We start from the raw sequence: 25,460 nt of genomic DNA, 5'->3' as shown, positions 1-25,460 counted from the left end.
TCATGCCTCGTCTAGCGCCCCCTGGTGGCTGCTACTCAACCACCCAGACAGTAAAGAATTTACCTTTTTCTTCCTTTTTCTGGTCCTATTAGATTTCTTGCTATGTTTCCAAATAGCAGTGAAGGTGTCTGAGGAGATCCGAGGAGTGACCGTAATTTTTAAGGGTGGTAGTTTACCTGAGCAAAGAGAGGAGAAGCGTAAATGAGCAGAATGGCTCACACTGTGTAGGGTGCCAAAGGGCCCGGCAGGAGATGCGTCATTACGGTTGGCGGTTGGCGTATGCAGAACTCCCTGACAGAGCATGGTGGAACTCTGCAATCCTAGGGCTCCGGAGGCCGGAGGACCAGCCAATCCCGGTGCGGTAGCCAGCTCAAGGTCACCCCGGGCCACAGAGACCCAGTCTCAAAAAAAAAAAAAAAAAAAAAAAATCAGAACCAGAGGAAGAGAAGAAGATGGGGGAGAGATAAAGGCAAAAGGAACGAAACTCCCTCTTTAGCAGATAAGAAAGTTAGTGTGGTTTCATCAAAGGAGAATTAGAAATTCCCTTGTTGGTTCGCAAACAACACGAACGCGGAAGACACTAACAGAAAGAACGTTAGTTTTATAATCAGTGTTGTTTTAGGTTTTAAAGCAGTGTCTTCAGGGCTAAATGACTAGTGATTCGCTCTGTGAAATCCAATCGGCTAACCCTTTTTTTGAGGACTCTTCACTGTGTTCAAACTAACAACCTAATTAAAGTGCTTTGTCAGAAACAGCGCCTAAGGAGTACGGCTCATGAAATAAACGCATTCAGGCTGTTCATGATGAACACTTAGACGAAACTTCAAAATCGCTGATTCCTTGAGCGGTAGATTGCCTTCTAATGCCGTTTAAAGGACTACTTGCATTTCAGGTGGGCATTCCGTAATCAGCCTCTCGTTTATGTAAATCGAGCCATTTGCTAAGCAAGCGAGACATTTTCCATTCCAGAGAGCTACTGGGTGGAAATCATTTCCCGTCAAGTCTCTCATCACGCTCCCTGCAGTAATGGGGGGGGGGGAGACCGCCTGCAGCTCAGTAATGGTCTCTGCCAGGTAGAGTGGGAAGTGGCACCAGGAAAATCAAAGTGCAGTCGTGACCTGCCTTCTGCTTAATGCACTTAAAGTGAGGTTTTAACACGATAATCCTGCTGAACTTCATCTCAGCTCTAATGGAACACGAAGTGGGTGTTCTGTTTCTCTAAAAGAAAAGGATAATTGAAAAGAAAAATCTTAGAATCATTTAATTGGTCATTAAACATGCATGGCTTTAGTTGGAAATGGAGCAATGCAGCAGACCACGACAGCCCTGTAATTCTCTTTAAATCACTGCCAGCGAAGGAAAAATGCAGCCTTGGAGTCTTACTAAAGACTTGATGAAGACAGGATGCCGCTGCCAGGGAGCTCTCCTCACTCAGCCTGCCCTCACTCTCCGCAACACTAACTTTCATACTAATATCTCCTCGTGTTTTACATCGAGCAACATTTCAAATGGCATTTCTTGCTCTCCCCGTAAGAGCAGTAAGAACAAATAAACTAAAGGAGAGGCCAGGGGTAGTCACCATTAATTGACCTCTTTTCTCTCACTTTCCAAAGGTTACAGGACCACAAGTCACTCAGGGCTGCCTGCCAGTTAGAGCCAAACCCCTCTTGGATGACTAATAAGCACACTGCGTTCCTTGTTTTCTCTCTCTCCCTCTTCTCTTTCTATGTCTCCAAGGTATCCTTATGTAGCCCAGGCTGACCTCGGACTTGAAAGGGTCCCGTGCCTGGCTGGCTCAGCTGTGTCTTAGGGCAGTGGCTACTTCAGTTCTACAGTCGATTTCTGTACAAACCACATTAGGTTGAGCTGAGAGGTGAACAGAGAACAGGAGAAACTTTCTTGGTGAATAAGAAAGGAAAGAGAAGGGCTGGAGAGATGGCTCAGAGGTTAAGAGCACTGGCTGCTCTTCCAGAGGTTCTGAGTTCAGTTCCCAGCAACCTCATGGTGGCTCACAACCATCTGTAATGAGATCTGGTGTCCTCTTCTGGTGTGCAGACAGAATACTGTATTTGTAATAAATAAGTCCTTTTTTAAAAAAAAAAAAAAAAGGAAGGAAAGAGAAGACAGAAAAAGCAAAAGTTATAGAGAAAAAGGTATTAAACAAACAAACAAACAACAACAACAAACCCAGCCAGGCTGGGAATATGCTGCAAGCGTAAGCTACTTCAGAGACAGAATTATCTCGACACTGGCCTAGGACAGAGGAAAACCATCACTCAGAGGCTCACAGGGGACACACAACATTGTAAAAGTTCTTGAGGTTTGCACAAGTCTCTTGGCATGTTGACCCAATGGAGCCTTTGACCCCCCCCCCCCCACACACACACGGCTCATTGCACAGTTCAGATTTGTCATTTAAACAATGGGGCAGTTGCGTCTAGTTCAGGGCCCAGGGAGAAGAGGATGAAACTAGACCTGTCTTCCTGGTTCTCAGGGCTCCCAGGATGTCCACCGCAGCCGTTTCTCCCAGGACATTGTTTCCAAGGTCGAGTTCCCTTAAGTGAGGGGAGTATTTGATCAGGCTGCATAGAGAAAACAATGAAACAAAACGGCTTCGCACCTTGTGTGGTTCACGGTCCCTCAGAGAAAGTCAGTTCAGAATTTCAGAGAACGCCCCTTCTTTTCAGGCTCCTCAGCCTCTCTGCCCCTTCCCAAGTTGATGCGATGGCCCTACTTGAGACTGGAGAGGTGTTGAGCCCGCTTGTTGAACCTGGATGAGCCTCTCTACTTTGGAAGAGTCTGCTTCTCTTAGGAAAGCCGATGCAAGCTTTTCCCGCCATAAATCTTTCTTTTATTCATTTACTTTAAAAAGGCTCCATGTGCCGGGTGGTGGTGGCGCATGCCTTTAATCCCAGCACTCTGGAGGCAGAGGCAGGTGGATCTCCGTGAGTTCGAGACCAGCATGGTCTACAGAGTGAGTTCCAGGACAGGCTCAAAAGGTACATAGAGAAACTCTGTCTTGAAAAACAAACAAACAAAAAGCTTCCATGTAAGACTTCTTAGTCATTTATATATTATATACCAGAAAAATATCAAAATATTTGAGAGACTGACCATGGCTTGATGACTTTTAGAATGTCAAATAATAATAACTCTTCCCTGGTGATTTTTTTAATGTAATTTATTTATTTTGGATAGGGTCTCTCTATGTAGCCCTGGCTTGCCTAGAACTTGCCATGTAGACCAGGCTGGTCTCAGACTCACAGAAATTTACCTGCCTCTGCCTCCCAAGTACTGGGATTAATTTCACATAAAATTAAGAAAGGCAAGCTGTTGTGGGATATTTGTATACTCTATGAAGATATTTTGCTGTGATTTGGTGTAATAAAAAGCTAAACAGCTAATAGCTAGGCAGGAGGTATAGCAGAATTTCTGGGGAGAGAAAGGAAGAGGAGGAGGAATTTAGGCACGTGGGAGATGCCAGGAGACATGGAGAGGAAACGGGAGGTGCAAGATGGAAGAGAGGTAGCACCACATAATAGAATTCATATAGATTCATATAAATGGATTAATTTAAGTTTTAAGAGCTAGTTAGGAATAAGCCCAAGCTATAGGCTGAGTTTTCATAATTAATAATAAGTCTCTGTGTCATTTTTTGTAAGCTGGAAGACCAAAGAAAAACCCAACTACAGCAAGCCTTGGGTCTGGAGAGATGGCTCAGCGGGTAAGAGCACTGACTGCTTTTCTAGAGGACCTTGGTTCAGTTCCCAGCAACTGCATAGCCGCTCACAGCCGTCTGTAACTCCAGTTCCAGGGCATCTGATACCCTCACACAGACATACATGCATGCAAAACACTAACGAACATTAAATACAAATAAATTATTTTAAAAAGGCCAGCTTCAGAATAACAATTTTAAAATCAGATGAATTAGCTTTATGAGGACAAAACCACTGTACTTTGGTCCTACCTAAGGACTCTAGGCCCAACTTATAAGACCGGTAGAGACCAGGAATGTTCAGGGTGGTGTGACCAGTGCATTTTCCTTATTTCTTGGTTGGTTATTGAGAATTCTTGGCCTGGCAGTGTTCTGCTGGCTGGTTTTGTGGAGGTGGCATTGAGGCAAAGACCTGGACTTCTGGTCAGCCCTGACCTTTCATTGACCATGGGCAAGGCATGTGCCCTCATGGGTCTAACTTTCCATATCTGCAAAACTAGCCAGCAAGGGGCTTTGTGGTCTTTTTTATGAGGCTGCAGTGAAGACAGAATGATTCTTTCCTGAGTACATGTTAGTCTAAGTACAGCAAGGACTCAAGGAAAGTTAATTCATGGTCTCTGGTTCAGAAGTAAATTATGATGTGATTATCAAGAGATCAGTCCCGGGTCATCATCACATAGGAGGGCTTGAACTTTCACGTAGGTCAGTGCTGGCTTTGTGGTCTCATTGGCTCTGCTGCTCAATGCCCACACTTTCCACTGATTCAGCAGCCAGAGCTGAAGCTGTCAGCCTATGCTTATCAAAGATCTCAAGGAAGCATCTGCCTAGGACTTGAACAGTTTCAGCTCCCAGATCTGTCCATGTTCCTCAGACAAGATGGGTAAGAACAGGGAACCACAGCTGGAGGGATGGCTCAGTGGTTAGAGCACTTTTTGCTCTTGCGGAGGACCCAGGTTCAGTTCCCAGCTCCCACATGGTAGCTCACACAGACTTGTTCCGGGTAATCTAATCCTTCCTCTGGTCTCCAAGGATACTGGGTCATATGTGGTGCATATACGTGCAGGTAAAACATCTGTACACATAAAAATAAATGAATCTAAAAAGAACTAAAAGATAAAGGAAGGGGTGCTGCCAGGGAAAGGAGACCCACGGGAGAGGAAGGGATGCCGAAGACTGACTTGATAACTCAGCTCTGTGTCTGTGACGTTTGGGGAGCTGGGCCTCACTGGTGTTGCTGTGCCTTGGCCGCCACCAGGGCCATCCCCAGACTTGAGGGCTTCTGCCCTACAGAATTGCCCCCCCAGAGGCTTCAGTTTCCTGCCCAGTGCTGAACCCAGAAGCCTGGACGTAGAGGGGACTTCATTTGCTCCACTGGCCAGAGGAGGTGCCTCCTTCCCTCCTATTTGGACAAAGGAGGAGCGAGATCCCTGAATGCGGCTTAGCTCTTTGCATAAATGATTTATTTAACTTCTGTCTCCTGTGTTAGACACTACTACCATGACCATTTCACAGGAGGGAATCAGAGCCCTGGAATCCACGATAAGCAGACAAAGGAGGTAAGAAGGGAGAAAAGTGAACCTAAGAGCAGTAAGAGTAAAGAAAACTTAGGCCAGGCAGTGGTGGCGCACGCCTTTAATCCCAGGCCTGGGGAGGCAGAGGCAGGCGGATCTCTGTGAGTTTGAGGCCAGCCTGGTCTACAAAGCAAGCTCCTGAACAGTTAGAGCTACACAGAGAAAGCCTGTCTCAAAAAACAAAACAAACAAACAAACAACAAAAAAACAAAAAGAAAAAAGAAAATGAAATAATCAAAAATTAAAGAAAACCAAGAGCCGATTCTCTGAGACCAGTAACATTGATAAGTTTCTAACCAAATGTACAAGAAGAAAGAGAGAACATAATGACCAATGTCAATGAAAAAGATGTTTCCACAGCACCTACAGTTTCTAAAAGGACAATAAAGAAATATGAATAACTTTATTCTAATATATTTGACAATGTATATAAATACATTCTTTGAAAGAAACAAACTAGAATATGTCGGGCAAAATCCCTCAATGCCAGAAGGGCCTTATACTAAATGTTTGGTTGGTTGGTTGGTTCAGTGTAGGGAGTTAAATCGAGGCACACAAGACCCTGGGTTTAACCTAACATATACTGCTTTGAAAAATGAGTTTTGGTTGAACTAAGTGTGGTGGCAGATGCCTGTAACCCCAGGGTTCAGGAGGCTGAGGCAGGAAGGCCATGAATTTGAGGCCAGCACAGGCAGCAAGTGAGACTTGTATAAAAAACCACAAAACCCCCTGCTGAGAAAGCTCCAGGCGTCAAGGGCTTCTGATCCCAAGCAGGCAAATGTATTATATAGAATGAGAGTGTGAATCCGTGTAGCTCATGGATGTAAACACAAAAATCCTGAACACGTCTTCAGCAGCTTACCTCAGCAACATATTAAGTTCAAAAAGATACCGAAATAGAAACTATTGATGTAGTTATCTGGGAAAGGGCAGCATTGATCGCCAGCTGGGAAGCCTTCCCATCCTTCTTGAGTAAGGAAGGAGGAACCTCTTTCTGCCGAGATAAAAGCTGCTACCCATCAGCCTTCAGGCTCTGACGTCAGCCGTGCCCAGAGATCTTGGCCGCCAGTGGTGCTGTAGCCATGAGACAGTGCTGCCCAGAGCCCTTTTTTACCCTGCAGTTCCTGCAGTGGTTGCAAGCCCTGCCAATGATTGGTCAGCTTAAGGTGTGGGTTCAGTAGAGATGGATGGGAGAATGCCTCAGGTTGTCAAAATAAGCAAGACAGGGAAACAGTGCTTTCTAGAAGTTTCTGAGAATTTTAGTTGCATCTTTTGCTTTAAGCGTCCAGGGTGGGTAGCTTCCTAGCCAAATATAAGAATGTGTGCTCCAAGCAAGCTGCCCTTCCTCCTCATGACATCAGTCAGGGTTTGAGTTATATCCTGACCTTAGCAGTAGAGGAATGGTCTAAGTCTTGCCTCCTCTATTGTCCCAACTGCCACCCTTTTCATATGAGGCTCCTTGTGAGGTTCCTGAAGGGCACAAGTACCGAGACCAGGACTGGTAAGTGCCCCTCTCCGAGCTGAGAAGCCACACAAGAATTGCTGAAAAGCTGTGATCAGCTGTCTGGTTTGGCTTCGTCCCTTTAGTTTTAGAGAGTGAATGAATTGGAAGCTCTTACTGCTCCCCACCGTGTTAAAGTTCCAGTGAGTTCCAGCAATTGCTCTCCCTCTACTCCTGTCCCGTCGATGCTGTTATCTGCCAGATGCAGCGTCACTACCCAAGGACCAGCTTCCATCAGGCGTTTAACTTTTTTCCTGATTCCTGTAAGAAAAATCGGAACACCGGTATTATTTTTAGATGATAGCTCCCCTATTTATTACCAGCTAAGCCAATTTTCCAACAGAGTTTGCACATACTGGATTTCTCAATAGACTTATTTCGCAACACAGTCAATGAGTAGAATATATGTGATTTTGGAAGTCCTGGTTTTGTGTTTGGTTCCACGTCGTCCTTTACAACAAGGCCCCAGACTGCATGACAGACAATCCGACCTCGGAGTCAGATGTCACTGTTAATCTACTAAAGAGGAAAATTATCTGCGGACCCTGGGGAGTCGACAGTTTTTATTGGAAGGGGCTTAGCTCGTTATAGAGGTCTGAGAAGCCGTCATTTTCAAGCTTTGGGTTCTAGGAAACGTCAGAAGGAGAAAAGACCGCCTGCCTCAGTGACTCACGATGGCATCACTGAGGGCCGGAGTCCTGCGTCTGGTTCACCCTCATTGGCCTGCTGAGATCTCTCAGAGTTCATCGTCAGGGCCACCAAGGGGCACAGCATACACATTTAATTCACCCCAGTTCAATCTTAGGAGTTTGAGAAAGAAGAAAACATGAAGAGAAAACAGCCGTCAGCATAAGTCAGGCTCATCCACTCAGCCAGGAGAGGTGGGAAACCGGAACCACTGCTCCCCAAGCTAGAGTGCTCCCTGAGGCCTTCCCAAGCTCACTGTTCCGTGAACTGCTTTAGGGGGGACTGGCCTGAAGGGTAAATGGTTTGATTTAAAGCGGGGAAGAGCCAGCGGGGTGACTCAGAAGGCAAAGGCACTTGTTGCCAAACTTAATACCATGCACTATTGGTTTTGTATAATGCCTTGATTCCACTCATGAACATGAACGGAGTATGATTTTTCATTTATAAAAATTTTTCACAAATCTAAAATGCCTTTGAGAGTGGAGTATCTGCCCCGATGAGGTGGATACTGACCACACCGGTTCTCATTTCTTTCTCCTAATTTCCACACACCAGAAAGTAGCAAATGGTAAAACCTGAGCCATCCTCAGCCAGGGATGAGGACTGAAGGCCAAATTCCTAGACAGATGCTCAGCTTTGCAAGGAGAGTCACTGTCAGGCACCCAGCACCCTGCTGTATCAGCTCGGTGTAAATTGTGCCTTTGGAGAGGGAGCCTGCTCGGCCTGTGTTTGACTGGGCATAGCTGGCATCCCCATGGGCAAACTGTCTCAACCGCTCCCAAACTGGCATCAAGGAGTAATGAAAACATCACTTTTTGCCCACGACAAATGGACCAGATTGGAAGATGGACCTCTCATGAGATTCATAAACTTGCAAAGAATGCAGGAAGACAGCGGCCACTCGGGTCCTGCTTTGGTGCTGGTCTGGGGCTTTAACCAAAGCAACACCAAGCTCTTCTTTCTGGGAGGAAAACAAATTCTTAGGATACAGATGAGGACACGCTCAGCCCCTGGTCATACTTGATCTGCCCCAGCTGTACTCACTCTAATCTATTTTTACTCCTTTTTTTTAAAAAAATTATTAATACTTTAAAACCAAGCCAGGTGTGGGATGAAGCGATGACTCAGCAGTTGAGATCACTCGCTGTTGTTCCAGAGGCCCCGGGTTCCATTTTCATCACAAATATCTGTAGTTCCAGTTCCAGGGAATCCAATACTTTTTTCTGGCCCTTCTGGGCACCAAGCATCCACATGGAGCATAGACAAAAATACCCATACACACAAAAAAATAAACAGACGGGTTCTCTAACAATAACTGTCTGAACGCACTTTTCTGTCATGGAGAACCTGGGTCCAAAACTACACAGAGAAACCCTGTCTCAAAAAACCAAAACCAACCAACCAACCAACCAAACAAACAAACAAACAAAATGACCTGTGGTGCCTATAAAGTACCTAAACATCTCTGAGTCTCATTATAAGAGAGGCCGTTATCCCATCTCCTGGCATCATTCTGAGGGGAGACAAGTAGCATTTTCAATGACCAGTTGTGGAAGACCATAGTGCATGGCACACAGTGGTGCCTTGCTTCCTGGTGTCATTTCTGACTTCCCTGAATTCCTAAAACACTGCATGCAAGCAACCTGGTAACTTATTAACAAGTGTCCCCCTACCAAAGGGTCTGACATTTATTTCAGACATTGACACACCTAACCTGGAAGTCACTCTGCATGCAGATGGATCCAGGTCTACCCAGCCGAATGAGTTTCCGTCTTCCTGGTGGTCCATTCTCTCTGTCTTGGAGAATTGCCCAAGATCAACAGCTCAGTTCCACTATGCTCCTGTCCCACTCTGAAACCTTAACCTCGGCATTCAGGAAGCAGAACAGGGGAATCAGGAGTTCAAGGCCATCCTCAGTTAATAATGAATCCAAGGCTCTCCTGGGATACTTAAGAATTGTCTCAAAAAACCAAATACAAATCAACTAAACAAACAAACAACAAAGCAAACAACAACAAAACTCAAAAACAAAATCCCTGAAACTCCAAACAAACAAACAAATACTCAAAACCACCTGGCAATCGCCTGTCACTAGAAGCCAGCCTTGAGTGCTGTTCCCACTTCGGTTCTGGCCTGTGTTCTCTACTCCCTGTCTGGCTGCTGTGTGTGAAAATCCGCCCCACACTCCTTCGGCTGTGTGTTTCCCACCAGGATGGACTGTGACCTCTCTGAAACTTGAGTCAGAATAAGCCCTTCCTCCGTGAATGGCTTCTGTCAGGTGTTGTCATAGCAATGAGACAGGGGCCTATTTCTCATGGATGAGACAGGGGCCTATTTCTCATGGGCGGGGTGTGGGGGTGTGTGTGGCTGAGACAGCTTCGTCTTCTCCCTCACCCTCTGGTCTCCTTTGGTCCAGCAGGACAAGTGGCACCACACATTCTGTAGGCGTCAGAGCCTGCAGTGCTTGTCTGTAGACACCAGGCCTTCCTTGAGGTAGATTTTTTTTTTCCTGGTTGAGACAGGTTTTCTCTGTTTAACAATCCTAGCTATCCTGGGGCTAGCTCTGTAGACCAGGCTAGCCTAGAACTCACAGAGTTCTGCCTGCCTCTGCCTCCTGAGTGCTGGCGTTAAAGGCACGTGCAATCACTGCCTGGCTACAATTCTTTTAAAGTTGTTTAGATATAACATCCTCCCACTGATAATGGATACATGCAATTCCCCATGTGCCACCCCATTTTATGAAAGTGAACTTCATCTGCTCGATGATGGGACTCCAGAAAACAGAATGTGAAGAGTGCTGGCTGGTTCACACCAAAGATCCTGGGACTCCAGAAAACAGAATGTGAAGAGAGCTGGCTGGTTCACACCGAGGGTCCTGATCCCTTTCTGTAGAGGTTTCCAGTCTACGATCAGCTGTCCCCAGCTGAAATCACGAGTACAGTGACTTCAGGATTGTAACTGGTAGCTTCCTGTTTTTGAATTAATACAGCTTTTGAAGATTACATCTTGACTCTTGAAGTGGGCTCTTGCATTCCTTACTGCCACTGGTATTTCTGTGGGCTGTGGCTTCGATATCAACAATAGTGCCTTATTTGGACAACTGAACCTGACTTGGCCAGCTTGCTACTGGAGTCAAGTTCTGATCTCATCAGGATCGAGGAAGGACTATTGCCCCTGTTCATACAGCTAAGTCACAGGTGGACTCTTCTCATCCTCAGTCCTCCAGAATTTAAACACTGGGGACTGCTACACTGGCTATACTGTGTAGCTTCAGCTGGGGAAAGAATTGGCTCCAAGACACTCCTTGCTCCCCACTGTGTCTTCTGGGGCTGTGAGGGGTGTTGAGGTGTTGAGGTGCAGGACCAGCAGAATGGCTCAGGAGAACCTTGCTATCTTCAGGTGGCTATTCCTCACGACCATTTGGTGACTCCTAGCCTTTGCCATCCCCTGCTGCTGCCTGCATAGTTGGTGACGGGGCTGTAGAAAAGCTGGGCGTCGCCTGTTTGAAGGCTGACCAACCTCTAAACTCTTGTACACAACCTCGTGTAGACAGAGCTTGGGTCTCAGAGCTGGATCCACAGAGGCTGGATGAACCCGAGCAGCCCAGCAGGATGGGCTTGGCCTGTTTGTTCTGAGGTTCCCAAGGCACAGAAGGGGCATCAGAGAACCCCACTCCACTCTCTCATCTTCTTCACTGAGCAAAATAAACCAAGGGAGGCAGTCAATGTTTTCATGTTTAAAGAATTGGTTCCCAGGGGCTGGAGAGATGGCTCAGTGGTTAAGAGCATTGCCTGCTTTTCCAAAGGTCCTGAGTTCAATTCCCAGCAACCACATGGTGGCTCACAACCATCTGTAATGAGGTCTGGTGCCCTCTTCTGGCCTGCAGGTATACACTCAGACAGAATATTGTGTATATAACAAATAAATAAATATTAAAAAAAAAAAAGAATTGGTTCCCAGTGATCTCTCTGGACCAGCAGCCTCAGCCTTTCCTCAGGCTCCCGCAGGATGGCACCCACAGGATGGCGCCCAAACTCTCAGGGTCGAACAGCACTGGTTTAATGATTCTGTGTTCAGTGGTGCAACCAATGCAGAATGGCCGGGACAGGCATGTGTTTAATTGCAGGTAGCCACATAGGATACTGTGTACAACTGCAGGTAGCCACATAGGATACTGTGTACAACTGCAGGTAGCCACATAGAATACTGAGCTCTGCCATCAAACTATAGACAGCCACCCAATGTCAGTTGTCTCGTTTTTGTGGTTATCACTGTAAATGTTCTCAGGACTCCAAATGAGAGGAGAGTCAGGGGAAGGGCTAGGCTACTGAGTGGCATTTGGCCTCAGAAGGTACTGTGGGGATGGCTATCCAAGCAGCAGGCCAAAAACCTCCTTCCACAATGGGTGTGTATGAAAATATTTTGGCTGTTTCCAATCAGGACCAAATGGAAACCATCTGTCCTCCTCACCCAGGAGCAGGGCACAATCAGCTCCTCTCGGCCCCTCACTTTGAAACAGGTAGAGTCCTACGAAAGACCAGAATCTCTCCCACAACCCCCATGACTCTTAAGCAGTTGTCCAATGTGAGAAGAGAAGGTTATCTTTTTAGATGTAGCCTTGGCTAGCCTATGACCCTCTATACAGACCAGGCTAGCCTTGAACTCATATAACTCTATTCCCCTGTGCCTCATGAGACTTGTGGCATCATGTCCTGCCTTTGGAAAGGTGTTTTGAAGTTTTGTTATCCCTGAAAATACACACACACACACACACACACACACACACACACACACACACACAATGAAAATTGTTCCATTAAGTTCAGGCTGAGGAGACTAATGGCCTCAATTGTCTCCTGGGTCAAATCCAAACCCTTGTCTTGGCTTGTAGGTCCCTCAATGTGATCCATTCCCTCAGAAGGGCCAGTCTCCTGCATCCTCTTGTCTTGGCCAAACTTGTGGGCTCCTGGATGGTACTGGGAAGGCCTTTCCTACTTACGTCCTTCCTTGTCCGAGTTCTTTCTTGTTCCCACCCTAGGTCATCTTGCCCCCAAAGCTTTTTCTCTGATCCCAACTCTGGAGCAGAATGCCCTTCTGCTGCTCCAGAGAACACACCAAAGGCCACTTCTTTAGACTTGGAAACGTTGACTGCCTTCTCTATTAGCATTACCCAATGGGAAAACTGCATCCAAGACACACAGTAGAACAGGGCCTGAAATGCCTTCATGCTTTATAATCTCCCCCACTTCTCTCTCTTACCCCAAGGTCTCCTATAGCCCGGGTTTGCCTCAAACTTTGCTTTGTAGCTGAAGATAACCATGACCTCCTCAATCATCCTCCTTCTGTCCTTCCAGCCAATGAGAAAAGGGGCATGTACCCGGCTTTACATTTTCATGCGGCTTTTGGACAACAAGAGTCTGTAATTTTCTAATGTAGCTGTATTTCACAGAAAAGGCTCAACGATAATTCAAGGGCAGAAAAAAACGACCACACAAGAACAGATTAAAATTGAAGAAGGAAAGAGGCCAAGGAGATTAGGTTCCTCTCAAACAGCTGGCTGTCTTCCCCACAAAGGCAAAACACAAACCACCGAATGCTCAAACCACAGCAGCACAGGCTGCACCAGAAGAGCTTCCCAAAGGCTGTTTCATGACACACCCAGCAGCTCTCCTACTCCGCGTCCTTAGAACTTTAATGCATTAGTGCCTGGAGAGGAGCCTGTGGGGCCCTCTGCAGGGTGGGATGCTGAGAGCCAGGCAGGGTAGGAGCGCAGGAGCAGGGGCTGCAGCAACACGGTGAACTTTAGTCCTTGGGAGGCTCCTGGGGTAGTAAATCCCACTCTGAGTTCGGTTTCTTTCTCTTTCTGTCTTCCTCCCCCTTGATCGCCTTCCCCCTCCTTCACCCTATTTCTGCCCCTTCCCATCTCTCCCAAAGCCCCTTCACCGTTACCCTGGTTCTAACTCTGAGTAACCCGGATTCTGAGGCCTTGCTGGCAGCTCCTGGAAGAACTGTTCCAAACTATGCATGCTCCTCTGGAATGTTGACGGTGCCCATGATGAATTTCTCTGGCAGGCATGGCGAAACTGTTGATTGGTGGTTTGTGTGAGGTCACAAGACATCGAATCTGCTTGTTCTCCATTGGATTTGAAGTCTTTGTTTGGGATAATTATGCACCGGGAACACACAGGGAGTGAGTTAGAAGGTGAAGGGAGTGGAAAGAATAATTGAAAGGACAACCAAAATACCTCTTTCCCCTCTTTTCCTCTGGGAGGTCCTCTTCATTGTTACAGCTTCGGAAGATTTCGCAATCTGGCTCAAAGTCGAGCTTCCGCCTCCACACACTGGTTAAAAAAAAAAAAAAAAAAAAAGACAAAACAACGGTGCAGGGTCAGAGTCAAGGAAATGATTTGCGGCATCCTCTGATATTGGTGATTGTTTGGGTTCATTTTATGGACACTTCCTGCAAGGGTATTTCTCTTGGGAGAGAATTAGCCAAACAGCATCAGAATCGCTTAGGTTCTGTTGTTTGTATTTCCCTGTTGCAAAGCTAGAGGTTAACATGCAACCCAGCAGAGCCGAGTGGGGCTCCCAGAGTCATCCTGCGGTTGCTGGTGACTCCCTCAGCCACAGCTGCTTTCGATAACCATGGCCCCGCCTTCCTGAGATTGCTAAGGACAGTTATGGAGGCATACATTTTGTTGTCATGCATTAAGAACTGCGTAGGAGTTGGGCTGTGGTGGCCCATGCCTTTAAAGGCCACACGCGGGAGGCAGAGGCAGGTGAATCGCTGCGTTCCAGGCCAGGCTGGTCTACAGAGAAACGCTAACGCCAAAAAATGGCAAAAGGTGGTGGTGGCACACACCTCTAATCCCAGCCCTTGGGAGGTAGAGGCAGGTGGATCTGTGAGTTCAAGGAAGGCCAGGCTGGTCTACAGAGTGAGTTCCAGAACAGTCAGGGCATGCACACACATCCTCTCATGACTGCCTATATGAATACTGAAAACTTATTATACTGTAAAGTACGTTTTGTTTATTTATTGTTGTTGTTTTTATGAGACAGGGTTTTCCTGTGTAGCCCTGGATGTTCTGGAACTCACTCTGTAGACCAGGCTGGCCTCAAACTCACAGAGATTCGCCTGCCTCTGCCTTCCCAGTGCTGATGTCAGGTACATTTTTTTTTCTTTGGTTTTTCGAGACGGGGTTTCTCTGTAGCTTTGGTGCCTGTCCTGGAACTAGCTCTTGTAGACCAGGCTGGTCTCGAGCTCCCAGAGATCCGCCTGCCTCTGCCTCTCGAGTGCTGGGATTAAAGGCGTGCACCACCACTGCCCGGCCTGTCAGGTACATTTTAAAGTTAATATTTAAAATTTTCATTATAACTTTAAGATTTTTTTCAAAGGTAGAGACTCCCAGCATATGGCAAATATGTCAGGAAATAAAATGAAGTCTGCTATGTCGTTCCCTTCAGTGGGTCAGATCCAAACTCCCAGCAGTCTGCTGCCCGGACCACTCACGAAACTCTCTGCAAGTGCAAGCCAGCACAAGCTCTTGCAGTCAAGGGCTTTCCTTTATTCCTCCTCTCTCATCCCGGTCCTGGGGTTAGAACCTAAGGCCTCACACATGCTAGGCAAACTCTACCCCCTTCTTACACACACGCACACACGCATACACGCGCGCACGCGCACACACACACACGCACACACACACACACACACACAGTCACACATGGTTTCAAGTACTCTAGGCTAGACTCAAACTCTTCCGTAGTTTTGGGTGGACCCAGGACTTTGTGTGTGCTCAGTAAGCATCCTACTAGAGGAGCTGCCTCTCTAGCCCTTGGCTGACACCTTGACCTTGATCTTGGATTTTACCCTCTAGAACTGTGAGAGATTAATTTTCCCTTGTTTAAGCCAGCAAGCCTGTGGGATTTTGCTATGGCCACCTGAGCAAACTAAAGCAGACGAATGGAGAGTGGCTGGAGCAACAGGTTGAGCTGGATGAAGAGCAAGGCTCAGGAGAACGGAAGTGGCAGCCTAGGGGAGAAGGGGGCCTAGAGAAGGCCTTGAGCGTGTGTGTGTGTGTGTGTGTGTGGGGGGGGGGTTCTGTTGTTGTTGCTGAGATCCTGAACACAAGACATGCGCTGCATTTCCGGGCCATCCTGAGCTGCTTGGAGGACAGCAGTTGCAGACACAGTCTGCCACCTTCTCTGACCTGGGGTTTTTTGTGTTTGTTTCTGTTTTATTTTAGTTTTTTGCCTCTTTGGCAAAACAATTCCAGAACTTTTATCTGATTTTTTAAAATTGCTTTTTTGTTGTTGTTGTGGGTATATATAGATTTCACTTATTTATTTAAAGATAGGGTTTTACTATATAGCCCTGGCTGGCCTGGAACTCATTATTTATATATGCTAGGTAGGCCTTGAACTTACAGACCTCTGCTTGCCGCTGCCTCCTGAGTACTAGGATTAAAGGCGTGTGCCACCATGTATAGCTATTCTTTTTAAAATCATGTTTTATTTGTTTATCTAGTGTCTATGTCTGCAAGTGTGTGCATGAGCGCATGTGTGCATGCGTGTGAATCCATGCATATATGTACGTGTATGTGTGAGGTCTGTAAGTCAGAGGACAACTTGCCAGTCTCTTTACACCATGTTCCAGACTCTGCAGCAGGTGCCATTACTGCCGAGCCACCTTGCTGGCCCCTAAGACTTTTAATATTAAATTGCAGGTGCTGAAGGTCAGGACAGAGACACCTCCAGAAGGTCTCCAGTGAGCACTAAGAAGCCACCGGCTTGCAAAGCAGAATCCTCTCTTCAGGAACCAACAGGGGCAGCCTAGAAGTGGTACCCAGGGCTCACCTTGAGGAAGCAGAGGAAGATTTCCAGTGTGAGGTGATGCCAAGGCGGGCTGGTCCTTCCCCTGCATCTCTGCATATTCTGCTATGGGTCTGAGGAGGGCCAGGGTCCCAGAACACTGCAGATCATTTCCATCCAGATGCAGCTCGCTGGGGAAGAGGGCAGAAAGCATTGCTCCTTGGCTGTCAGGCTCACTTCAACTTTGAATTTAAAATCCTTCTCCAACAGGACATAACGAGTCATAAATGACAACATAGTCAGTGGATATTTACAGTAAACACACACTACACCATGTCACCAAAGCTGGCTATGCCAGTGGCACAAACCATGCCCTCAGCAGATACCCTTGGTTCTCAAAGGCCTTTTCTCCTCAGGGTAAGAAAAATAAAGGGTGTGTGTGTGGGGGTGGGGGGTGGCTAGGGAAATAGCTTAGTAAGTGAAGTGCTTGCCAAGCGAGCATGAGGACCCATGTTCAGTCTCTAGAACCCAGAGAAAAACACTGGACACTGGGCCGTGGGGATGACCGAGTGGGTAAAGCGCTTGCTATGAAACATAGAGGGCCTGAGTTCAAATCCCCAGCACTCCCGTAAAAGCCAGGCATACCCCAAATACTTGTGATCCCAGCATTGGGGGGGAGGTTAGAGACCATTGGGTCCCTGGAACTTTCTGTTAAGTGAGAGACCTTGTCTCAAAAAGTAGAGAGTGGGAGAGAGGAATCCTTTGATGGACTCTGACCTCCAGATGTGCCTCTGTGTGTGTGTGTGCGCGCACACACACACACACACATACACACGATACAAACAAAATAGAGATAAATTTCTAATGAAATTTAGAGAACAACAACAGCACAGGACATGGTGGTGTGGTTGTTATCCCAGGGTTGAAAGGGAAGGGACAGGCGCATCCTTGGAGCTCTCTGCATTCAGCCTATTTGGTGAGCTTCAAGCCAGTGAGAGACCCCGATTCGAAAACCAGAGGAGAGCACTTGAGGAACGGCAGCTGACGAAGCTGACCTCTGGGCTCCACGTGCACATGTGTGTACACCTTCACAAACATACACACGTACGGTTGGGGGGGGCAAATCTAGCCACCAGGATGCACGGTGCAATGAGACAAGGTGAGCAAGGGCCTGGGGGCAGCTCACCAAACGGCACTCTGGGAGATGACAGAGCCCAGCCTCTGCCCACTCTGAGGCCCGAGGCCACAGTAGCGCAGACTGAGGCCTTGGAGCCTTTGGTTGTTTTCCAGGCCCGAGAAGATACTCTCAAGTTCTTTATTTCCAAACCTGAAAAGACAGAACAGACCACATGGTTTTTAGACTGTATCACAGGCCAAGGGGGACGCTGTGGTTAGTCATGGCAGGGAAATAAAGCGCGGAGAGGTGTGAACCTTTTGCTGGTGTTGTTATTCCCACCCTGACTGTCAGTGGATGTGCTTACGCTCCTGTTCTCGGAGGCAGTTGCTTCGTCCCTTCCTTGTGCCTCAGTGAAGACTGGCCTGTCACCCAAGAAGCCATGCTTTCCCTGACTGAACGCAGACCATGTCTGGGGCATCTTCTATGACATTCAGAGTTTCTACCTTGCACTGTGTATAGTGAAGAGCCTGTCTGCTCTACCACTCTGAAGACGCTTTGGATGCCAGCATCACCTTGTTTGCATCTCTTCTCCTCCTCTTCCTTATCCTCTTCTTCTTTTCTTCTTTCTTCTTCTCTTTTATATTACATCGTGACTGCATTTTGCCCTCCTTCCTCTCCTCCCAGTTCCTCCATCCACCACATCCCCTCTCTCCAAGATCCACTCCTCCTCCTTTCTCTTCAGAAGAAGGCAGGCCTCCCAGGGTTATTAACCAAACTTGGCATATCAAGTTATAATAAAACTAGAAACTTACCCTCATATTAAGGCTGGATGAGGCAACCTAGTAGGAGGAAAAGGGTCCCCAAAGCAGGCAAAAGAGCGACAGCCCCTGCTCCCACTGTTAGGAGTGCCACAGGAACACCAAGCTACACACTATAACATATACGCTGAGAACATAGGTCACACCCAAACAGGCTCCCTGATTGTTGTTCAATCTCTGTGAGCCCCTGTGGGCTCTGCCTAGTTAATTCTGTGTGCCATGTTGGTATCTTTCTTATTTATATCTTTCTTGGTGTCTGTCTTAGGGTTTCTTCTGTTGCTGTGATAAAATACCATGACCAATGCAACTTGGGAAGAAAAGGATTTGTTTAATCTTAACAGCCCATAGTTCATCATCCAGGGAAGTTAGGGCAGGAACTAATCCAGAGGCTATAGAGGAACACTGCTTCCTGGCTTGTTCCTCATGGCTTGCTCAGGTCTCTTCCTTCCTTCCTTCCTTCCTTCCTTCCTTCCTTCCTTCCTTCCTTCCTTCTTTCCTTTCTTTCTTTCTTCCTTTCCTTAGTTTTTTTCAAGACAGGGTTTCTCTGTATTTTTGGAGCCTGTAGACTAGGCTGGCCTCGAACTCACAGAGATGTGCCTGCCTCTGTCTCCCGAGTGCTGGGATTAATACCCAAGCCCACTTTCTCAGGAATGGTGTCATTCATGACTGATGTGGAGACTGGGCCCTCCCACACCAATCACTGATAAAGAAAAAGCAATAGACTTGCCTACAGGCATTTCCTCAGTTAAGATTCTCTTCCCAAATGCCCCTGTCTTGCATCAAGGTGACAAACGCCAGCCTGCACAGCCTCTTTATTTTTCTATCTTCCTTAGCACCTAGCTCTGTGTCCTGCACACGGTCACCTTCAACAAACATTTGCTAAAGGAACAAAGGGGAACACTACCATTTACTTGGGCACAGGAGGAGGAGGATTCTCTTTCTTGTCTGGAGGAGGCTCAAGAACCTGGGTGTGTGGTCCTACCCCCCCCCCCATCCTCCAGCTGTCACCGTCTCGAGCCCAGCCTGCCACAGCTCCACCTTCAGCCTTACTTGCAGTAATCGAGGGCCAGGAAACACAAACTGCTGAACTGCAAAGCTCTCCCCAGTCGCCCCAGGGACCATAGATCCATCTTGCAGTTAACGATCTCCAAGGCGGTAACTGGGCAGATGGTGTGCCCCTTCGACTCCAGAAACAAAGCCTAGGAGATTGAAAAACACTTCCATCAGGACAACTGGTGTGCTCCGCCGTCTCATGTATTCCCAAGCCAAGCCTATGAAGGACCTCAACATTTTTGCCTCCAAGATGCTTTTCCACATCTTGTAGCATGAAAAATAAAGGAGTTTTCCTTTTTAAAAAACAAAGATTCAGAGGGCTGGAGAGATGGCTCAGGGGTTAAGAGCATTGCCTGCTCTTCCAAAGGTCCTGAGTTCAATTCCCAGCAACCCCATGGTGGCTCACACCCATCTGAAATGAGATCTGATGCCCTCTTCTGGCCTACAGGCAGACACACAGACAGAATATTGTATAATAAATAAATAAATAAATAAATAAATAAATATTTTAAAAAACCAAAGATTCATTGAGGAATCCTATGAGAAACACGAAGCCCTGTGGTGAGATACACCGCACTAAACAGTACTTGACTAACACTGCCCCATCGTATCCTGAAGTGCTAACCCAGGCCTCTCAGAAGGCTGCATCATGGATGTAGGCGCCTGTGTGATGATGAGATCTTGAGATGATGCCTAACTTGATTTGACTAGTGTCCTCACAAGAAGAGGACCCTAAGACGACACAGGAAGAAAACCTTGCTGACCCCTGGATTTTAGACTTCAATTTCCAGAAGGAGCAGTTGCTTCAGCCACACAGCCTGTGATGCTGATAGCCTCTTCAGACTACGGCAGATGTCAGTTTTTAAAAACTGATTACTATTAGTGGGGGAGGGACTGCTGTGCCGTGGATGTGGAGGTCAGAAAATGACGCCGTGGAGCTGATTCTCTCTTTTCATTTCTGCATAGGTCCTGGGACTGGAATGCAGGCTTGCCCAGCGAGTGCCTTTACCCCACTGAGCCAGCTTGCCAGGCCTGGATTTGTCAAAAGAATTTGTTTTGTTTTGTTTTGTTTTTAACTTGTTGGTGTGTGTGTGTTGGAGTTGGTGCTCTCCTCCCTTCTTTATGTAGCTTAAGCAGCAAGTGCTTTACGTGCCGAGGCATCTCACTGGCCAGAGATGTTGATTTCTTAACCAGGAAATGCAGCCTCCTGTGCCTGTGCTCTCTTTAACAGAGATGTGGCGTGTGACCCCCTCTGGCATGAGATAAAAACCATAAGAACGTCTTTGTCGTTCCCAGGCCCAGATGTCCTCATTCCAAGGCCTGCTCAGAAGTGGACTGTGCAAACCAGTAGCTGCTATGGGAGCTGCTGCTGGCTTGGGCTGTACACATGCATCTGCGGTCCCCACAGCATCTGCTCCAGAGTGGAGAGGTCCACAGACAGGTCATTTTGTGGTAGCCAAGGATACCAGTGATGGTTAAATCCCTGCCTGAAAGGAAAGAGCATTTAAAGCCTCGAGTCGTGAGGCTTGCGTGAGCTGCTTTTCAGCCATCACAACCAGCAGAGCACACTCATTCAGCTCAGAACAGAAACCTTGAGACTGCTTGGGTGGATTCGGAAGGCTAAGGTCAGATCTAGGATTTCCAACTTTTTCTTGGCTGAGATTGCAAAATTGAGCCATAGCCACAGGGCCAGTGCTAACAGGGCAACACCTTTAATCTCAGCACTCAGGAGGCGGAGGCAGAGGCAGGAGGATTTCTGAGTTTGAGATCAGCCTAGTCTACAGAGTTGCAGGACAACTAGGGCTACACAGAGAAAATCAAAGAAAAACAAGTGGAACTTACTTAAGAGTTATTTAAAACTTATTTAAGATGAGGAACTCATTTAAAATATGTTAGAAGAATCTCACTAAAATAATGTCTTTTTTTGTTGTTGTTGTTGTTGTTTTCGAGACAGGGTTTCTCTGTAGCTTTGGTGCCGGTCCCGGAACTAGCTCTTGTAGACCAGGCTGGCCTCGAACTCCTAGAGATCCGCCTGCCTCTGCCTCCCGAGTACTGGGACTAAAGGTGTGCGCCACCACCGCCCGGCTAAAATAATGTTTTTAAGAAAGAAAATCATGCAGAATATCAGTGAGTCAGAAATAAACTACATCTGGAATACAGGCTTTGATCTTAAGGTTTGAAGAAACTCGAAAGCACACTCACGAGCCTGGCGATCTCGGGATTGGTCAGCTGAAGGCCCCAGATGCAGAGTTCCCTCCCCAGCGTGTAGTGCTCATCCCGAATCGCCATGAGCAAAGGCTCCAAGGAAACAGGCGGGTGGCTCGCTGTGGCGTCACCAGCTCTCACGAGCGTAAACTGGAGTGGAAGAACCGTACAGGTGGCCGTCAGCAAGAGACACCCGCGCATCTGGGTGTGTGGGGAAGGAAGGAATGGCGCCACCAGAAGACTGGACGACTGCTTGAGGTGGTTAGTGCCTGTGTAGTGGGATGGTGGTGGCCCAGCTGACGGCATCCCTGCCATGAACAAGCTCATGGCTCTGTGGGTCAGTGTTACTGCCTGCTATTAGGTCACAAAATCAATTTAGCTTTGTGCAGCCAGCCTCTCCTTTTTCTCTTAGGAACTAGAAAGGCAGGGAAACCATTGGGTTGCATCTTTACATAGCAAGGATAAGAATGATTGATTATAAGGTTTTTTTATTTTTTAAGACTTATCTATTTTAGTTTTATGTGTCTGCATGTTCTGACTGTGTGTGTGTGTCTGTGTGCATGTGTGCAGTGCCCTGGGAGGCTGGAAGAGGGCGTCAGATTTCCTGGAACTGGAGTTAATAGGAGCCTCCTTGTTGGTGCTGGGAACCAATCTTGACACTCTTTTCAAGCAGCAATTTGTCTCTCTCTCTCTCTCTCTCTCTCTCTCTCTCTCTCTCTCTCTTTCTTTTTTTTTTGAGACAGGGTTTCTCTGTGTAACCCTGGCTGTCCTGGACTTGCTCTGTATAGACCAGGACGGCCTTGAACTCACAGAGATCCACCTGCCTCTGCCTCCTGAGTGCTGGGATTAAAGGTGTGTGTCACCAGTGCCCAGCAAGCAGCAAGTATTGTTTTTTTTTTTTTTTTTTTTTGGGTTTTTCGAGACAGGGTTTCTCTGTGGTTTTGGAGCCTGTCCTGGAACTAGCTCTTGTAGACCAGGCTGGCCTCGAACTCACAGAGATCCTCCTGCCTCTGCCTCCCGAGTGCTGGGATTAAAGGCGTGCGCCACCACAGCCCAGCGCAGCAAGTATTCTTAACCACTGACCTACCTCTCCAGCCCCCAGAAGGCTCTTAATGATATTCATAATTAAACGAATATCAGATGGGAGAACCCCCATCTGAGCAAGCTTCCCACTTATGCAGCCCCTTTAGCTGTGTCTAACCACATGGGGCGCTAATCGTATTTCAGACGATGGATGTAATAAAAAGTTAGGTGAAGGTTAACTATAAGAACTATAGTAAAAACAAAAATTAGTGGGCTTGAGAGATGGCTTAAGAGCAAGTTAGTCAGCTAACAGTGTCCTGTAACTCCAGCTCCAGGGTTTCCAATGGCTTCTTGGTACACTTCCCCCATACATATAACTGAAAAATAAAATCTTTTTAAAAATTAACCAATATTATTTACCCCCCCCCAAAAAAAAGGGGTGATTGTGAGGCTGGAGAGATGGCTCAACAGTTAGGAGCACTTGATCCTCTTGCAGGGGACCAGCGTTCGGTTTCTGCATCCACACGGGAGCAGCTACAGTCCCAGGGCATCTGATGACCTCTTCTGGCCTCTGCCAGCACCCGCACATGTTTGGTGCACACACAGACAACCGGGAACACACACATATACATGATTTTTGTTTCTGAGACAGGGTTTCTCTGTGTGGCTTTGGAGCCTGTTCTGGAACTAGCTCTTGTAGACCAGGTTGGCCTTGAAGTCGTAGAGATCCAATTGCCTCTGCCTGCCAAGTGCTGGGATTAGTCTGCGCCACCACCTCCCAGGATTTTTAAAACACGTGGATTTAAAAAAAAAAAAATGGTTGTGGGAGGCCCCTCACTGGAGCAGGGAGATGCGTGCGGGGACAGCTGAAAAAAAAAAAGGGGGACTAGAAAAACCCTGAGGGCCTATGAGGTTGGCAGAGAGGAACAGGTGGGGAGAGAGGCTAGAGGGAAGGAGGATACACCTCAGGGAGGCCAGAGTCCAGAAAGAGGGGGGCTTAAAGAGGAACTCCTGAATCCCCCGACAAACACATTCTGGCAGTCAAAGAGGGGCAGGTGCGTGGTTTGGGGGAGGGGGCAGAAGAGTGGCCAGGCCCTCGGTTTCCAGTGAGTAAAGCTGAGTACGTCACTCCGTCACTCGTCACTCCGTCACTCCGTCGGGCAGTGCCGAGTTGGTGGAGAGTCAGCTTTGGACTGAACCCCAGGGACGGATCCCCACTCACCTTCCTGAGGATCTGCTCTCTGTCAATGCTGTTCTTCAGGTCCCTTTGGATGGTGGGACACAGGGACGTCCCAGACTGCACGCAGTACTTCTGGTATGTCTTCAAGAACTTCTGAAGAACGGGGACCACCGACGGGGAAGCCCCTCGAGGTTTTTCTTTTCTTTTCTTTGCTCTTGGCATTGTTTTTACAGCGTTTGATTCCACTTGGCTTCTGAAAACAATAACTTAAGCTGAAGTCGTGCCTCACCCTTGAAATCCAGAAAACACTGTTGTGTGCTCTTCTCCAAGAACCTTAAAGGCTTCGCTTATCCTAAGTGGCCCTAGTGAGTGGAGTTAGAGCCACTACACAGCCGTTCAGTCTCCAATGTCCATAGTCATGTGTACATATTTTTGTTTCTTTCTTTATATTGAGTGCGGTGCTCATGGACTCAGTTATGAGGAGGGACGATACTATTAATTCACGGTACTATTTAGTACCTATTAATGCAGATACACTGGCTTTAAAGTGGCATAGTTCTCTTTACTGATTCAGTTCCTGCCAGACTGTGCCTACTGACATGGTTCAGAAGGTGGCCTTTGAGCTGGAAATATAGTGTAGCTGTAAAGTGTGTGTCTAGTGTGCATGAGGCCCTGGGTTCAATACTGAAAAAAAAAAAACCCAGGCATTTAGAATGTACATTATATTGGTAAATTGTCCTATGCCATTTAAGTTCACTGTGAAGATGGTTCTGCAAGGCCCCCTCCCTTCAGAGCTAAGCCCATTTATGTCAGGTGGCCTCCATCAAAGACTCCAGAAGGATATAATATTACCTAAGTAAACAAGAAGTAAGCAACTTCCAAAACTCTAGAAATGACAGAGACAACTCACAACAAGTCCAATGTGAGCTTTGTTGCACGGCGAGACTTTTCTTCACAGTGTTTTTAAATAAATTACAACAGTTGGGGCCTGGGTGCTCTAAAGTCAGTCACAATAAACCATGGGCGAACTCTTACTGAGTTCTCTTACCTGTGCGGCCAGGCTTTACCATCTTATCTGAAGGCAGCTCTCACTCTGCAACTGCATCTCACTTGAGAAACAGGACACAGTCTGAGGCAAACAGGACACAGTCTGAGGCGGTGCCAATCAGAGCCTGAGGAAGCATTGGAGAATCCCAGTTACCCCAGAGGTGGGGGGAGTGTAGAGCAGGTCCTGGGGTGGGGATGGAATGTGAGGGCGGTGTCCTCTTGGGGACCTTTGAAATCCTGGCCACTCTACTCCAGCCTGGTGCAGGTGCTGAACACCACCCAAGTGTTGCAATCCTGTTTCCTGCGTCCTCTGTTGCCATAGAGATGGGGACTCCAGACAAGCTGAAGGCAAAGAGGGCTGAAAGAATCTTGCTGTAGGCAATGGCTACAGAGTTAAGAACTTTCTGACTATATAGGAAGTGGGGAAAGGCCTTAGGGGACAAACACTGGATTGGGGGTCCAAACCCTGAGGGGCTATTATACTCCCCCATCTCAGCAGGCCTGAGAAACTCCCAGTCTGTGGTCAGGGACAGAGATGAGACCCAAGAAGGATGTCAGAAATGCCAGGAGGACTCGGTGCAGCTGTTGGCTCTAACAGTGGAGGAAGGGACACTGGAGTCAGGAAATGTGAGTGGCTTCCAGAAGCTGAAGAATGGAAATAGATTCTCCAGAGTTCCATAAAGGACTACGGTCCCGTCGGACCAGCTTTGATTTTAACTCAGTGGGGCCCAG

General features: G+C 47.4%; 1 protein-coding gene across 1 annotated transcript; it reads right to left on the bottom strand.

Moving 5' to 3' along the window:
* On the bottom strand, positions 1–25,460 carry LOC126510641 (uncharacterized). The gene is made up of 10 exons (XM_050157292.1): positions 24,730–25,460; positions 23,724–23,934; positions 21,476–21,628; positions 19,271–19,419; positions 17,472–17,612; positions 16,331–16,476; positions 13,723–13,818; positions 6,919–7,051; positions 2,476–2,582; positions 1–176 (listed from the first exon to the last, which is right to left on the bottom strand). The coding sequence occupies exons 2-10, from the start codon at positions 23,901–23,903 to the stop codon at positions 1–3; spliced, it is 1,281 nt and encodes a 426-aa protein (XP_050013249.1). The 5' UTR covers positions 23,904–23,934; positions 24,730–25,460.

Source organism: Alexandromys fortis, unplaced genomic scaffold, assembly GCF_014885135.2.
Source record: "Alexandromys fortis isolate MF-2015 unplaced genomic scaffold, M_Fortis_MF-2015_v1.1 scaffold_85, whole genome shotgun sequence".
NCBI classification, from domain to species: Eukaryota; Metazoa; Chordata; class Mammalia; order Rodentia; family Cricetidae; genus Alexandromys; species Alexandromys fortis.
Note: the sequence above shows the minus strand (reverse complement) of the source record. Positions and strands in the feature narration are given on the sequence as shown.

Bases quoted from the DNA above. Each gene is read 5' to 3' on its own strand.
- LOC126510641 (XM_050157292.1), bottom strand. From the start codon at position 23,903: ATGCCAAGAGCAAAGAAAAGAAAAGAAAAACCTCGAGGGGCTTCCCCG. The intron at 16,477-17,471 runs GTGAGCTGCCCC...CCTCTTCCCCAG, and splicing joins ATCTCCCAGAGTGCCGTTTG to CGAGCTGCATCTGGATGGAA. The intron at 177-2,475 runs GTCTAGTTTCAT...CTCTTTGCTCAG, and splicing joins CCTGAGAACCAGGAAGACAG to GTAAACTACCACCCTTAAAA.